Raw genomic sequence first — 14,290 nt, 5'->3', positions numbered from 1 at the left:
CTGCCCACCTCCGTCACTCTCAAGACTTTATTGAACGGGTTCGCTCTCTCCCAATCTGTAAGATGCTTAGTCTTGACGTTGAGTCCCTCTTCACCAATGTCCCTCTTGATGATGTCCTTGATTTCCTTAGAGAGAAGGCCCTTGAAGGGTTTCTACATCTCCCTATACCTATTGAAGTCTTTCTTGATCTTATCCGCCTCTGTGTGGACTCTAAATCCTTTTCCTTCCAAGGGAAATATTGTTCTCAAACCTTCGGTGTCACTATGGGCTCTCCTCTCTCTCCTGTCCTTGCTAGTCTTTACATGGAATACTTCGAGACTGTTCTTCTTCCTACCATCGATGTGCAACCTTCACTCTGGCTCCGCTATGTGGATGACATCTTTGCTCTGTGGCCTCATGACTCCAATCTCTTCCAACCTCTTCTTGAAGCTCTTAATAATCTTGCCCCTTCCATTAAGTTTAAAGCTGAATGGGAATCTAATTCCTTGCTTCCTTTCCTTGATGTCCATGTCCACCGCTCAGATACAGGTTTTTCCTTTTCCGTTTACCGAAAACCTATGCACAGTGGCATGTACATTCACTACTTTTCCTATTATGCTTCCCCTGTCAAGAAAAGTGTTCTTATCTCCCTCTTTCTCCGTGCCTTCCGCATCTGTGATCCTCAGTTCCTTCCAGCAGAAATTTCCACTCTTCATAATTCGTTTTCCCGTCTTGGCTACCCTTCCCATTTCATAGACTCTGCCTTCTCATGAGCTAAACGTAATTTCTTCTCTCCCAAACTCTCTACTCCTGGGAACTCTTCTGTCCTCTGCCTTCCCTACATTTCCGGTCTTTCTAATCTCAACAATTCTCTCCATCCCTTAGACATCAAGCTTACTTTCCGCCAGACTAACACTCTTCGCACTAATCTCGTTCATACCTCTCCTCCATCTACAGATGTTCCTGGTGTCTACTCTATTTCTTGCTCCTCCTGTCCTCTTCAATACTTTGGAGAAACTGGCCGATCTCTTTCTGACAGACTTAGGGAGCACAAAAATAGTGTTAGGCTTGCCGACACTAGCAATGCTCTTTTCTGTCACGTCAGAGATCACAACCATCCTATCGACTGGTCTTCTGCTAAAACTGTCTTCCCTACTTCCAACTTTAACAGTCGCCGTCTTGTTGAATCCTCTCTAATACACAACTTTCCTTGTATGAATCTTAGTCCTGGCTTCGTCTCTGTAGATGCCTTCCTCTCCCACTACATTGTAAAATGCTCCAAACTTCAGAACACCCGTGACTTAACCTGATTCCTCTTCCCCTTTCCTCTTTTTTTTGTCTTTCTTCTGTCGTGTGTTTCTGTTCCTTCATTATTTATTTCATCACTTCCCCTTCCCCCACCTCTGTGCACTTGCTCTCCCTCTGTGGGCACCTAGCTCTCTTGCAGTGCTTCCCTTTCTTTACATTTGACTGGCTCCTTCTCCTTAGTTCCCCACTACTACCACTACTACTACTACTACTACTACTACTACTACTACCACTACCACTACTACTACTACTTCTACCACTACTACTACTACTACTACCACCACTACCTCTTCCTGCCTATATATAGCCGTCCTGCTCCACTTCTGGTTGGTGTGACTTTGTGGTTGGTCCGAGTCGGACCGAGGCGTCGTCGTAAGCTCCTCTCTTCTATGTGCGGGTTATATGTGTATCGTTCCAGTCACGGTATGTGCTTTTTTTGTTATTTATAGAAGAGAGGAGCTTACGACGACGTTTCGGTCCGACTTTGACCATTTGCAAGGTCACGCTAGCCAAAATTGGAGCAGGACGGGTATACATAGGAATATATACTACCACCAGTACCTCTTCCTGCCTATATATACCCGTCCTGCTCCAATTCTGGTTAGTGTGACTTTGTAAATGGTCCAAGTCGGACTGAAACGTCGTCGTAAGCTCCTCTCTTCTATGTGCGGGTTATTTGTATATCGTTCCAGTCACAGTATTGTGCCTTTTTTTGTTATTGATAAAGTTGATATGTTAACCAAGAAGAGTACCCAGAAGGAGAATGTAGAATATAACTTTGGTATATCTGTGTCTAGCATTAGGAATAATATTAGTAGAGAAGTAAATAATGAAAATGAATGTTACAGGAATGCAGTTAGAAGTCTGAGTAGATTTGTAACCCACTATGATAACATGAACGTAGATAAGTATTGTGGAAAATTGCATTTACTTGGATGTATAATTATATACTTAACAGTAAATGAACAATGATAACTATTATTTATCAATTAGACAAGTAGGAATTTGGGACACCTAGGTCGCAAAAAATGTCCCCCTTCGATACCTACCACTGTCATATCCACAAGTTGCTCTGGACCTATTAATTAAATGAAATATACATACACCAGGAATGCTGGTAAATATATAAATTTGTGGACTGTATATTAAAAATAATAAATGGTTATATATATATACACAATTACATAACAGAAGGAAAATATATCTTAATATCACTCACCAATATGACTGGAGATCAATGTGTCATGTACAGGACCCCCCCCCCCTTTTGCCTACATTTATGAAAATTTTACTGGCCAGAAATTAAACATAAATTAGACAGCTTATCTGAGGTTCCTGGAGTTGTCCTGTCCTGTCGCCTGATATCTCAAGTTATGCAGGAATGCACATCCAACAATTTCGCCTCCTATTTGAGAGGTGTCAGCCCAATTTTAACCTCTAGAGCACGAAAATTCCTTCTCATTACACTGACGTTGTATCCAATTCAAAAACCAAAATGGCGACCCACCTCCCCAGCCGCAGGTTTCCCATTTTCGATAACATACTTCTTTAAAAATACAATATAGGGCATCTATTTACCTATAAATTACCGTATTTCCGCAAAATATATACAGTATTTTCCACACTGCGGCCGGCCGGAGTTCGTTGCTAAACAACTCAAATTGGTCATTTGACAATGGTGGAGGACCTGGGTACATATAGGATCTGGCATCCATATGGCGACATATTACACAAGATTTAATCACCCTTTTTACACTTTGCCGTCCTTGTGGAACCCAGAAAATTTCCCTAATACAGTTTAAGGTATCTTGTACCCCACCATGCATTACATTTTTATGGGCATTTAGCACAATTAAATTTGTTAGATGATAAGTTTTGGGCAGTAAGATAGGGTGTTTAGCATAATCACCTAATTCAGCATTTTGTAGCCTACCTCTGCACCTAATTACATTGTTCTCTAAATGCAGCCCCAATTTCTCTATTATGGAACCTTTCACAATTTTTCTTTCCATCATCAATTTAATCTCATTTCCATAGATTTCCTCCTGTACCCTCTTTATTCAAAATTCAAGAGGATGTGAAAACTTATATGAAATATTCATCTTGTTTAGAAATTTAAACACCAACTTAGTTACATTGATTAGTTTGGGTAAAGAAGAGTACCTATTTATATCAATGGCTAAGGGAGGACAAACTATTGGAGCGGTGGTCACAGTAATTTCAACAGGAGCAATATACGCCTTTTGTACAGGCCAATTAGCTTTATTTACCAACCAGCTCGGTCCTTTAAACCATGATATAGCATTTACAAATTTAGCATAAGATAAACCTCGAGACAAGAAATCAGCTGGATTCTCCTCACCAGGTATATGATTAAATGTTAACACATGCTGACCCAAACTATTATACTTCTCTTGCATCTGATTAATTTCAGCGACTCTGTTTTGTACGTGCACAATTTTACTGTTTCCATTACGATTCCATTGTAAGGATACTTCATTATCAGATCAAATTACAGTGTTGCTAATATTTATCTCCTGCAACTTATTTCTTATATAATTAGCTAATTTGACACCTACATAAATGGCTGTTAATTCCAACTGAGGAAAGGTATGTGATTTAATTGGAGACACTTTAGCCTTAGACATAACAAGAGAAATAACACTATTACATTGAAGATAAGCAACTGCTCCATGTGCCAATTTTGAAGCATCACAAAAAATGTGGAGTACATTTTTCCCATTTGGATTGGCCACCTGGCATGGGAACTCCAACATTGGAATTTTTTCATAATCACCAATTAATTCATCCCACCTGTTAATGAATTCCTCAGGTAGAATTTCATCCCAAGCACATTTAAGTTTCCATGCTTCCTGAATTAATAATTTCCCTCTTATAGTAAGGGGTGACACTAAACCTAGTGGATCAAAACATTTGGAAACTTCAGCAAGCAAAATTCTCTTAGTTAATTTATTGGGCATACTGTAATTATTAGGTTTTAACATTAACAAATCTCTCTCAGTATCCCAATTTAAACCCAATACATTACTACATTTTGGCACTTCATCTCCAGGGTAATCTTTACTTATTTTGTCCTTCAATTTGGACGAATTACTATTCCATTCTCTCAGAGGCATATTTGCACTTTGCATTATTTTATTAGCCTCTCCATAAGTCATTAACAGTTCCTCTTCAGTTGACGTCACACCCAGGAAATTGTCCACATAAAATTGTTTGCTCATTACCTTACTCAATGGACTTTCCATACGTTTAAGGTGTGCATTTATCATCGCTTGAAGTAGGAATGGACTTGATGTAGCACCAAATAATACGCTCCTAAAGCGAAAGGTTTTCAGAGGGCTACGTGGATCACTAGGATTCTCAGGCCATAAGAAGCGGGTACAATCCCGGTCAGCCTCTTGTAAACCCACTCTTAGGAAAGCTTTACTTATGTCAGTCGTAAAGGCATAGTGCTTCACGCTGAAATTTAATAAGATATCTCCTAATTTTTCCGTCAACGACAGACCTGTCATCAAACAGTCATTTAAACTAGGTACATTTTTGTTACTCCTGGCACTACAATTAAACACAATCCTCAAAGGAGTGGTCTTAGAATCCTTCTTCACTCCGTGATGAGGCAAATAGTGACCATAAATTTTGGCTTGCTCAGGAGGTACCTCTTCTATAAATTTATTAATTAACTGCTCAGCAATTATATCATTATAGGCAGTTAACAATTCTGGTGTCTTACTCAGTTGGCGGAGCTGAGCTTTTAATTGTCCATATGCTATTCTGTAATTAGTGGGCAATTCTGGATGGTTCAGTCTCCACGGAAGTCGTACCCAGTATTGTCCAGATTCAAATTTTACATCTCTCAGGTATTGCTCCTGAGTAAAAGAATCGTCTGGACTTTCTTCATTTACATTTATTCCAATGCTGTCTAATTCCCACAATTTATGCACTGGCTCAACACCATTCTCTATGGAAGAATTATACTGGGGTACAACTTCATGAGTAAGACACACAGCTATGGTATTTGTAGTTTCCTCTAGTCATGAATTATTATTACGAGGAATCCTACCATACATTACATGGCCTCCAGCAGTCTTCAAAAGGGTGACACCACATTTCTTTACCATACCCTTTACAAAGGAGGCATAATAGTCACTACCTATCAAAATATTTATTGGGCCTACAGAATCATCACTTACACCAGAAGGTGCTAAATTTACATTATGCGAAAGTCTTTCTGTAGTTTTACTAAGCCCTACTGTAGATAATTTCTCTGGAAGTCTATCTACAATTACTGCATTAACACGTTTTTTCTCATTGCCCAACCTGACAGTTACATAAACAGTGTCATACAATTGAGCCCTTTTATCCGAGAGAAAACCAGATAATTTTAAAGTTGTGGGATCTCCCATCTGTACTTTCATACCATCAAGACATTTAAGTTTAATGAAAGTACGCTGGGATCCCTGGTCTAATAATGCAGTTACATTTTTTGATTTATGCCTTTTATCATCAATTTTTACCTGTAACACAGGTAAGGCTACTTCAGCAAAACCATTATTATTAACATTAGCAGCAATTTTTACATTAGCTACTGTTGTTTCAGGGTTGTCAACATTATCATTATTATCAACATTATCATATAGACCCTTACACACGACTATATGGTGTCTTCCTTTGTGACATTGATAACAGTTGTTTAATTTAGCATGACAATCCTTTACATTGTGATTACCTAAACACCTGATACATCTGTCAAGTTCCTCCAATCTTTCAACTTTATCATTCCATGAATTGTATGCATTGCAATTCTTAGAAAAATGAGTACCCTTGCAGAAAAGACAATCTCTCCTTTCTTTGACTGGTTTCTTATTAACTGGGCTACTCTTAGGAGGGGACTTATTCTTCTTACCTTGTGGAGAATCATTATTTCTGATTCCTGCTCCTTGATATGCCCCTATGTAACTCCTTTTAGGAAATGAATTTTGATTATTAACATTAGGATAATTTTTCCCTTTATGTAACTTGGCAGACACCTCAGAGTTATTATGTGTTGCATCTTTAAAATGAGTTAGTTGGCTGGTCTGCAACTGCACAATTACTTCTTGTAGACCTAGTCTTATTTCCTCCAGACCAAAATAACCCTTGTGATATTTGTTTGAGAGCCATTCAAGTGTTTTACAGCTTAATTTATTCTGTACTATGGCACTCAATAACCAGTCTGATTCCTTCAGATTATATTTATTACTTAAAGTTTTGAGAGTGTTCTCCAGTTTAACTCTAAACTGCTGTAAACCTTTGTAAGTGTGATCTGGAGATTTTAAATTAACAATGATATTCACTAGATCCAACCTACTTTGTTCTATATTGCCATAAGTGACTTTCAACAAGTCAACTGCTTCCTTGTAAGAGTCATGTACATTGGGAAAGGCTTGTATCAGTATATAAGCATCTCCTCTTTCCTGTCCTTTGAGGTAAAATAATTTAGTTACACAGGCTAGGTCACTCCTGTCATGCACAGCTGCTTTAAAAATTGACCAAAATTCCTCCCAATTTTCTCCAGGATTAAATACAGGTAAACATAGTTCTGGGAGTTTTGGCAAAGACATATTATTTGTTGGAGCAGACTGACCAACTGCATTTTTTACACATTTTAATTTATTCAAGGCCTGACTTTTACAATAAAGAATCTTTTCCTCTAATTCATAATACTGATTAATCATGAGATCTATTTCAGTCTCATCTACACAGTTTACTAACAAATCTCCTTCATATTTGTTGTAATATAATTTGTATGAATCATATCTATTCCCTAAAGCATCTAAATACAATTTTAAATCATCAGTATTCACAGTTTCTTGATTAATTAATTCCAAGCACTTATTATATACCTTGGTTACATGAACTTTTTTAGCCTGTATTGATGTTTTCTTTACTCTATATTCCATATGTTTGTCTTCTACATTAATTTCCTCATTTTCAGCCATGATGCAATGTATTAAATTCAACTTAATAACACTGATTATGTACTAAATTATGTACTTTATAAAGGTAAATAGTACAACTTACCTTTAAATAAATTCTAGCTACTTGAGCTTAGCAATTACATGTAAGAAAATTATATAAATTTTAAATGTACATTAATACAAACCTTTCGCCAGCCTTGGCTTATCAAAATTAATATTATACAATTAATATAAATCCTTGCCAGAATTTGGCATAGCAAAATTAATATTATACACAATATAATTAGCTACACTTCGTTTATCAATTACACATACACTGATATAAATCTTGGCCAGAATTGTCTATCAAATTAATATTGTAATAATTATAATCCACTACACATTAAGCAAAATTAATATTATACACATTAATATAATTAGTTACACTTGGCTTATCAATTACACATACACTTATACACATTAGTATAATCTTTAGCCACACTTGACTTATCCAATTTAATATTGTAATAATTATAATCCACTACACATTAAGTAAATCTGTGAACTTAACATCCACCTCCTTCTGTCATTTCACATATAATTATTAAGTAATTAACTAATTAATTACTTTACTAATTACATCCGGTTCGAAGGACCAACCGGCAAATTAAATGTGGAAAATTGCATTTACTTGGATGTATAATTATGTACATAACAGTAAATGAACAATAACTATTATTTATCAATTAGACAGGTAGGAATTTGGGACATCTAGGTCGCAAAAAATGTCCCCCTTCGATACCTACCACTGTCATATCCATAAGTTGCTCTGGACCTATTAATTAAATGAAATATACATACACCAGGAATGCTGGTAAATATGTAAATTTGTGGACTGTATATTAAAAATAATAAATGGTTATATATATACACAATTACATAACAGAAGGAAAATATATCTTAATATCACTCACCAATTTGACTGGAGATTAATGTGTCATGTACAGGACCCCCCCCCTTTTGCCTACATTTATGAAAATTTTATTGGCCAGAAATTAAACATAAATTAGACAGCTTATCTGAGGTTCCTGGAGTTGTCCTGTCCTGTCGCCTTATATCTCAAGTTATGCAGGAATGCACATCCAACAATTTCGCCTCCTATTTGAGAGGTGTCAGCCCAATTTTAACCTCTAGAGCACGAAAATTCCTTCCCATTACACTAATGTTGTATCCAATTCAAAAACCAAAATGGCGACCCACCTCCCCAGCCGCAGGTTTCCCATTTTCGATAACATACTTCTTTTAAAAATACAATATAGGGCATCTATTTACCTATAAATTACCGTATTTCCGGAAAATATATTCAGTATTTTCCACAAGTATGTTTATGGAGCAACTTGCGATGTGAACAGACTGACTGATGTTGTAGTGGCCAGGATTAGGCTTGGTTACAAGTACTTCTGGCAGTTTGGGAGACACACAGATGATGATCAAACTAAATGCAAATTATGTGGTCAGGCATATGGTCGCTGTCTTGAACACTATGTGCTTAATTGTCCACTTATTGAGGAATATACGTAGAGACAGACAGTATAATAACCTATGTGACATGTCAAGATTTATTAATGAAAATAAGATACCAGATGTACTAAGCAAATTTCCTAAATTTGCTTGTAACACATAAGTGAACTGTAGATATAAATACATATATATTCCTGTTAACCCTTTTGGGGCCTATTTCCTAGGCCTTTTGCGTATCCATATGTTCTTGCGTTACCCTCCACAGGATGGATATGACCTGCACAATAAACTAGCCATATCGGTGGCAAAATCTAAAATTTAATCAAGGAACTATAAAAAATGTATGTCTCATGACGTATATATGATGAGTGTATTTTAATTCCTATTTTAGGGAATAAAATAGTCTTGACATGCAACCTAAATAACTCTTATGTAGTCGATAGGCTTTAAACCTTATTTTTATATATGAAGTGGAACGAACTTAAATACTTTACATTCCTTCTTCTTATTCTTCTTACCTGAGATGCAGTTTACTTCCTCGTATTACATTCGTGTAATTCATGATAAATTTAAAATGTGATGAATTATCCGCGAGACCGAGTCAGAATATATTCTACCATGTGTTTCAACCACTTGAAAAGTGTCCATTGTTTTGTATTATATTCGGTAATCACATGAGAAATTCGTATTACTGATCATTATTTTAATTCAGCCTATCATGATAATTGTAAGTTGTGTCATGGTAGGTGTTGATGCTGGCGCTGCTGGTGGGCGTAGCGAGCTGCCATCACTTACAACGCAGAGGAGACCAGGAAGACGACCAAGAACATTTCCAGTAAGTATGTGAATTGTAACTTTGCTTACCGCCATCAAGAGCATCGATTATACTGGGCACCTGCAGGTTATCTCAGATGTTCCTATATAATTATTCGTCATGGAAAAAAATCACATTGCAAATGTTGTAATCAAATAATCTGCCAAAGACCCGCTGACATGAGGTGCAGGAGGCACTGGTGTCTGTCATCACAGCTTCGCATTTCTGGGAGCTGCATAAACTATCATGTTCTTGGAAGTCTGTTTAAGAGGCTATCCAGAACAGGTTTGTATAACCGTCTTAATTCGTGTATATCCGTGTCTAGCTTGAGAAACAAGTACGTTCCAATGTGATCCAAAACTTTTTGTAGTTAGTATAAAGCACAGGGATTATTATTATTATTATTATTATTATTATTATTATTATTATTATTATTATTATTATTATTATTATTATTATTATTATTATTATCAACACTAAGCTCTAAACTCTCCAAGGTCATACATCGTTGGTAAAACAGAGGGAGACATGGATAACTCAAGTAACTATGGTTGTATCTATTATAAACATTCTGACAACGAGTGTCTGAGGACATGATAATACCGTCCTCTCCAGGAGTGGCAGCTCTCTTGTCCCTGGTCAGGACAGCATCAAGTTTATATTCATAGTATGGGACATCAGTCATTAAGTTACTTATTAAATATAAATATTTTTTTCCCTCAGATTTTATGCGCAAAATCTCCCACGTCTTAAGAAAAAACATGTTATGATACATAAAAATCTGCCTACTTTTTAATTAATTCACTGACTTCGTGCTGCTGCTGCTGCTGCTGCTGCTGCTGCTGCTGCTGCTGCTGCTGCTGCTGCTGCTGCTGCAAGAAGTGGCGAACTTAGTCAACTTAAGGAGTGTGCTTAATTAGCTGTTTTTTTTTTTTACACAAGTCAGTTTTGTAGCAGAGCTGTTTTCTACCTCAGCTCATTTCAAATCCCAGCCCTGAGGTAACTACCTCCCCCCCCCCAGTGTGCTAACTTGGTCAGCTTAAGGAACTGGAGTTACCTGGAGTTTACCTGGAGAGAGTTCCGGGGGTCAACGCCCCCGTGGCCCGGTTTGTGACCAGGCCTCCTGTGGAAATGTTTTACATAATTTCCTACATGTAGAACATATAAATGAATAATATAATAAATGTGTAATAAAATATGATGCTGATTTGACCCTTTCGAGAAATTTCGCGTGAGAGGGGGGGGGGTGTAGAACAGCTGGGGAGTGACGCGGGAGAGAGACGCCATATTGAATTTAATGTGTGAACACTGGACTGAATTGTGTAATGTAATCAGGCGTTCTCAAAGGTCAGTTGGCATACATCAGTCTCAATCCAAAATTTATAAATTGCTGACACGTTCCTGCTGAAGAATTGGGATAAATAGTGCGGAAAGCCCTTACAATTCACCAACCAGGACGGAAAAAAAAGAGGACTTCAATGAATCCTTCCCAACAATACACCTTAGCTAAGTGATGCTTACCCATAATGTACAGTAGTGTTTGCATTGGCCATCGTAAAGTCTAACTGTTAGGGTAATGTTAGGGTGTGGTCCATCAGCATTGTCTTCCTGTGACAAATGGTAAGTTAATATGTATAAAATTTGTTCTGATATGGTTAGGAGAAAACCTTCCTTAGTCTCTGTAATTATAATGTGTGTACCCAGTAAGCCTAATCATATATAGTCAACACAACTTTAATTTACCAGAGTAGCTGGATTTAATATTATTAATTTAATGTCAGGTCTAGCTTTTTGTGAGAGTTGTGAGGAAGTGGGCATCGATGGAGTTACAGTTCAGCGACCTGCTGAACTGTAACTCACCCAAATTATTTGCAGCTAATAATTCGAGTAATGCCTTGTAAACCTTATGCAGGTAATTTGCTCACATAATAATAAGAATTCACAATAGGAATTGCGCTTAGTTTAAGGAAGCATGTTAATTTACTCAGCTAACAAGGTTACTCAATAATTTCTCCGCTCTTCAGCTACTAGTTCTCTTCCTGCACCATTTCAGGTGTTCATAATGTCTTGTTTTCTCGCTCTGTTTGTGTAGTTATCCATTTATATATTCGTAATATTGTCTTATCAGTCACACAGGTATATATATACTAAGAAACCATACCACGGACGGGATTTGAACCCGCGGTCAGAGACTCTCTGACCGCGGGTTCAAATCCCGCCCGTGGTATGGTTTGTTTACAATCGTGTCATTACGATTTCGTGAGTCATATATACTAAGAGGTGTCTATCAATGTATGTATGACAAGAATTTTACTTTGATCCATATTTTTGGGGTAACAGTAGTTTTTGCTGGAGATGAACAGACGTGCAGTCTTCATGATACTCGTGTAGTCAATAGCCTTTCTCTAGTATAAAAAAAAAATAAAGGGGGTGGATCGGTAAACCAGAAGAAGGGCTAGGTCAGATGACCAAAAGTTCCAGTGACGGGTTATCATATGACTAAGATCCGAGTTAGGAGACACTTGTACTGTTCCCTGACGAATCTTACCTAACGTAACCGATAACCTTTAAACCTGGTAAACCAGAGCTTCTGGGCCCCCGGTTATATACATAGAGATGTGTGTATGTATGTGTATAGGGATTAAATTGTCCTTGATGTTAGTTAACAGAGAAGTTGCAATCTTCTGATCCAGTGTAGTCTATAAGATTTAAGCCTAAGAAACTAGCTACTGATGCTTTATGGTAAACTTGACAAAACCCGATTTTCTTAGAAGTTAATACACTGATATTAAAAAGATCATAAATATTTACGCGCTCATAGTTACATGTTTCTACATTTTGGGGCTGATTTTTTTTTTTACCAGTTTGATCTATATTTTAAAACTAATTTTCCTGCAATGTTCGCCGTTACCTTCTATTCAGAGTGTCAACAAACACGGTGACGTTGTTTACGTGTTGGACGACTCTTATTAACACTTGGTCAATAAAACATACTTGACAATATCAGATTTGAGTTGCACATAAACCCCCAAAGACGTGTTGATTTATTTTACTCACGAACTGGGACATTTATGTATAAATCTAGAGGTGAGAAAGATCTGCCAGTATACATATTTGTGTTATGTTTTTTAATGGATCTAGGAATAGTCGCCTCCAAAACTCTCTGACTTGGTCTCCTAACTAAAATAGAAATATTAGATAAAAGAGAAGTATTAATATTAATAAACATAGAAAAACTAGACAAATTTTAATGAATGTTAATAGATCTAATATTTTCCTGTCGTCTTATATGTTCACGAGCCTAGAAAAGACCAGCGATTCAGCCAAAATTCAAAATGCTTAACAGACTTCCGTTTCACATATATGAGAGGACCGTAGCACCTCCCTGTATGACTGGTATATTATTAATACTGTGGTCAGGCATTTTACTCTCAGATGTACAAGCAACACCTAACACCTGTCACTTTCTTCCACTAGTCACGAAGCAGAGGAATCTTCTTTCTACAAACAAGGTTCCAAGCTCTCTCCTGGATCCATTTCCGCCAAGGTGCTGCCCACAACATATGAGGTACTGGATCTTGATGAAGATATTCTCGACCTTCCATCCGCCTTCCACAAGAAGGGCTCCAAACTCTCTCCAGAATCCGCAGTCTCTCATATCCTTCCCTCTGCTTATGAAAAGGTCGACATTTAGCAACCCAGTTTACCGTAATCAATCATAATTATAAATTGTATACAATACCGACAAATTAATAGGTAAGACACATGTGCAACACTTATGTATAGTTATGGTTTAAGATATCTGCAGATATCTTTACTGTTGACAATAAAAATACCTAAGAGCTGCGTGGGCGTCTAACCTCAATCAAAATTACAAATATTTGAAGAAAAAACATTTTGTTTATATGTCGATATGAATATTTTCTACTCGGGTCTCATTTTTCAAATAATAAATATTTTGATATGATTCATTAATTTTATTAATAAGATCATATAATCTCCCCTCATAATATCCTACATTATTCACGTTATTCTTACCGACTACATTATCTCTCAGCCAGGTAATATACATCACAACGTGTGTATCTCCCGGTCTGCATACACAGAGTTTATTTTAAGCCATATTTTAGGCATTAATTGTTGATTGGTGGTAAACGGTTTACAGTAGTATGCATATTAATTGGGAGAGTGACGAAATATGACATTTACTTGTTAAAATTAATGTTTATTTGAAAAATACACTGCAATGAAACGACAGATAATTGATTCAGTAAGAGATATTACTACCTTTTGCTTTTATAAGCATTGCTACACGCTTTGGCATAAAATTGACCAATGTTGAATACATTTTGGCAAATTCTTCGTCATCGTACCAGGTCCTAATAACACCAGTAATTAGCTTCACAGTTGAACAGTCCTATTTCGCAACCCTGCGTTTGGTTATTGCTCATAGATTCTTAATTGGGTTGAGGTCAGGAGAGTTTCCAGGTCAGTTTAGAATGCTTATCCCACTTTCTTCGAAGAATGTCAGTATTTTTCTGGAAGTGAGGCATAGAGCAAGATCCTGCTGCAAAATATCTTCTCCATCAGGAAAGCAAATGAGTTGCCAGGATTGCCTTGTATTTGTCACTGTTTGTTCCCTCAACAATAACAAGCCATTCAGGACCTTTACCAGTTAAAACTACCCCAAAACATTTTAGGTGGATGTTTT

At 36.9% G+C, this 14,290-nt stretch overlaps 1 protein-coding gene across 1 annotated transcript in view; it reads left to right on the top strand.

The window, feature by feature from the left end:
- LOC128706329 (uncharacterized) overlaps positions 1 to 13,546 on the top strand; it is a 16,049-nt gene extending 2,503 nt beyond the window's left edge. The window contains exons 2-3 of the mRNA XM_053801279.2: positions 9,512 to 9,600; positions 13,057 to 13,546. Of these exons, the coding sequence (XP_053657254.1) occupies positions 9,512 to 9,600; positions 13,057 to 13,273 (306 nt within the window). The 3' untranslated portion in view covers positions 13,274 to 13,546. The remainder of the gene's footprint in view (positions 1 to 9,511; positions 9,601 to 13,056) is intronic.
- The last annotated feature ends 744 nt before the right edge of the window (positions 13,547 to 14,290 follow it).

Source organism: Cherax quadricarinatus, unplaced genomic scaffold, assembly GCF_038502225.1.
Source record: "Cherax quadricarinatus isolate ZL_2023a unplaced genomic scaffold, ASM3850222v1 Contig217, whole genome shotgun sequence".
Taxonomy (NCBI): domain Eukaryota; kingdom Metazoa; phylum Arthropoda; class Malacostraca; order Decapoda; family Parastacidae; genus Cherax; species Cherax quadricarinatus.
This window is presented reverse-complemented; position numbering and strand designations above follow the sequence as displayed.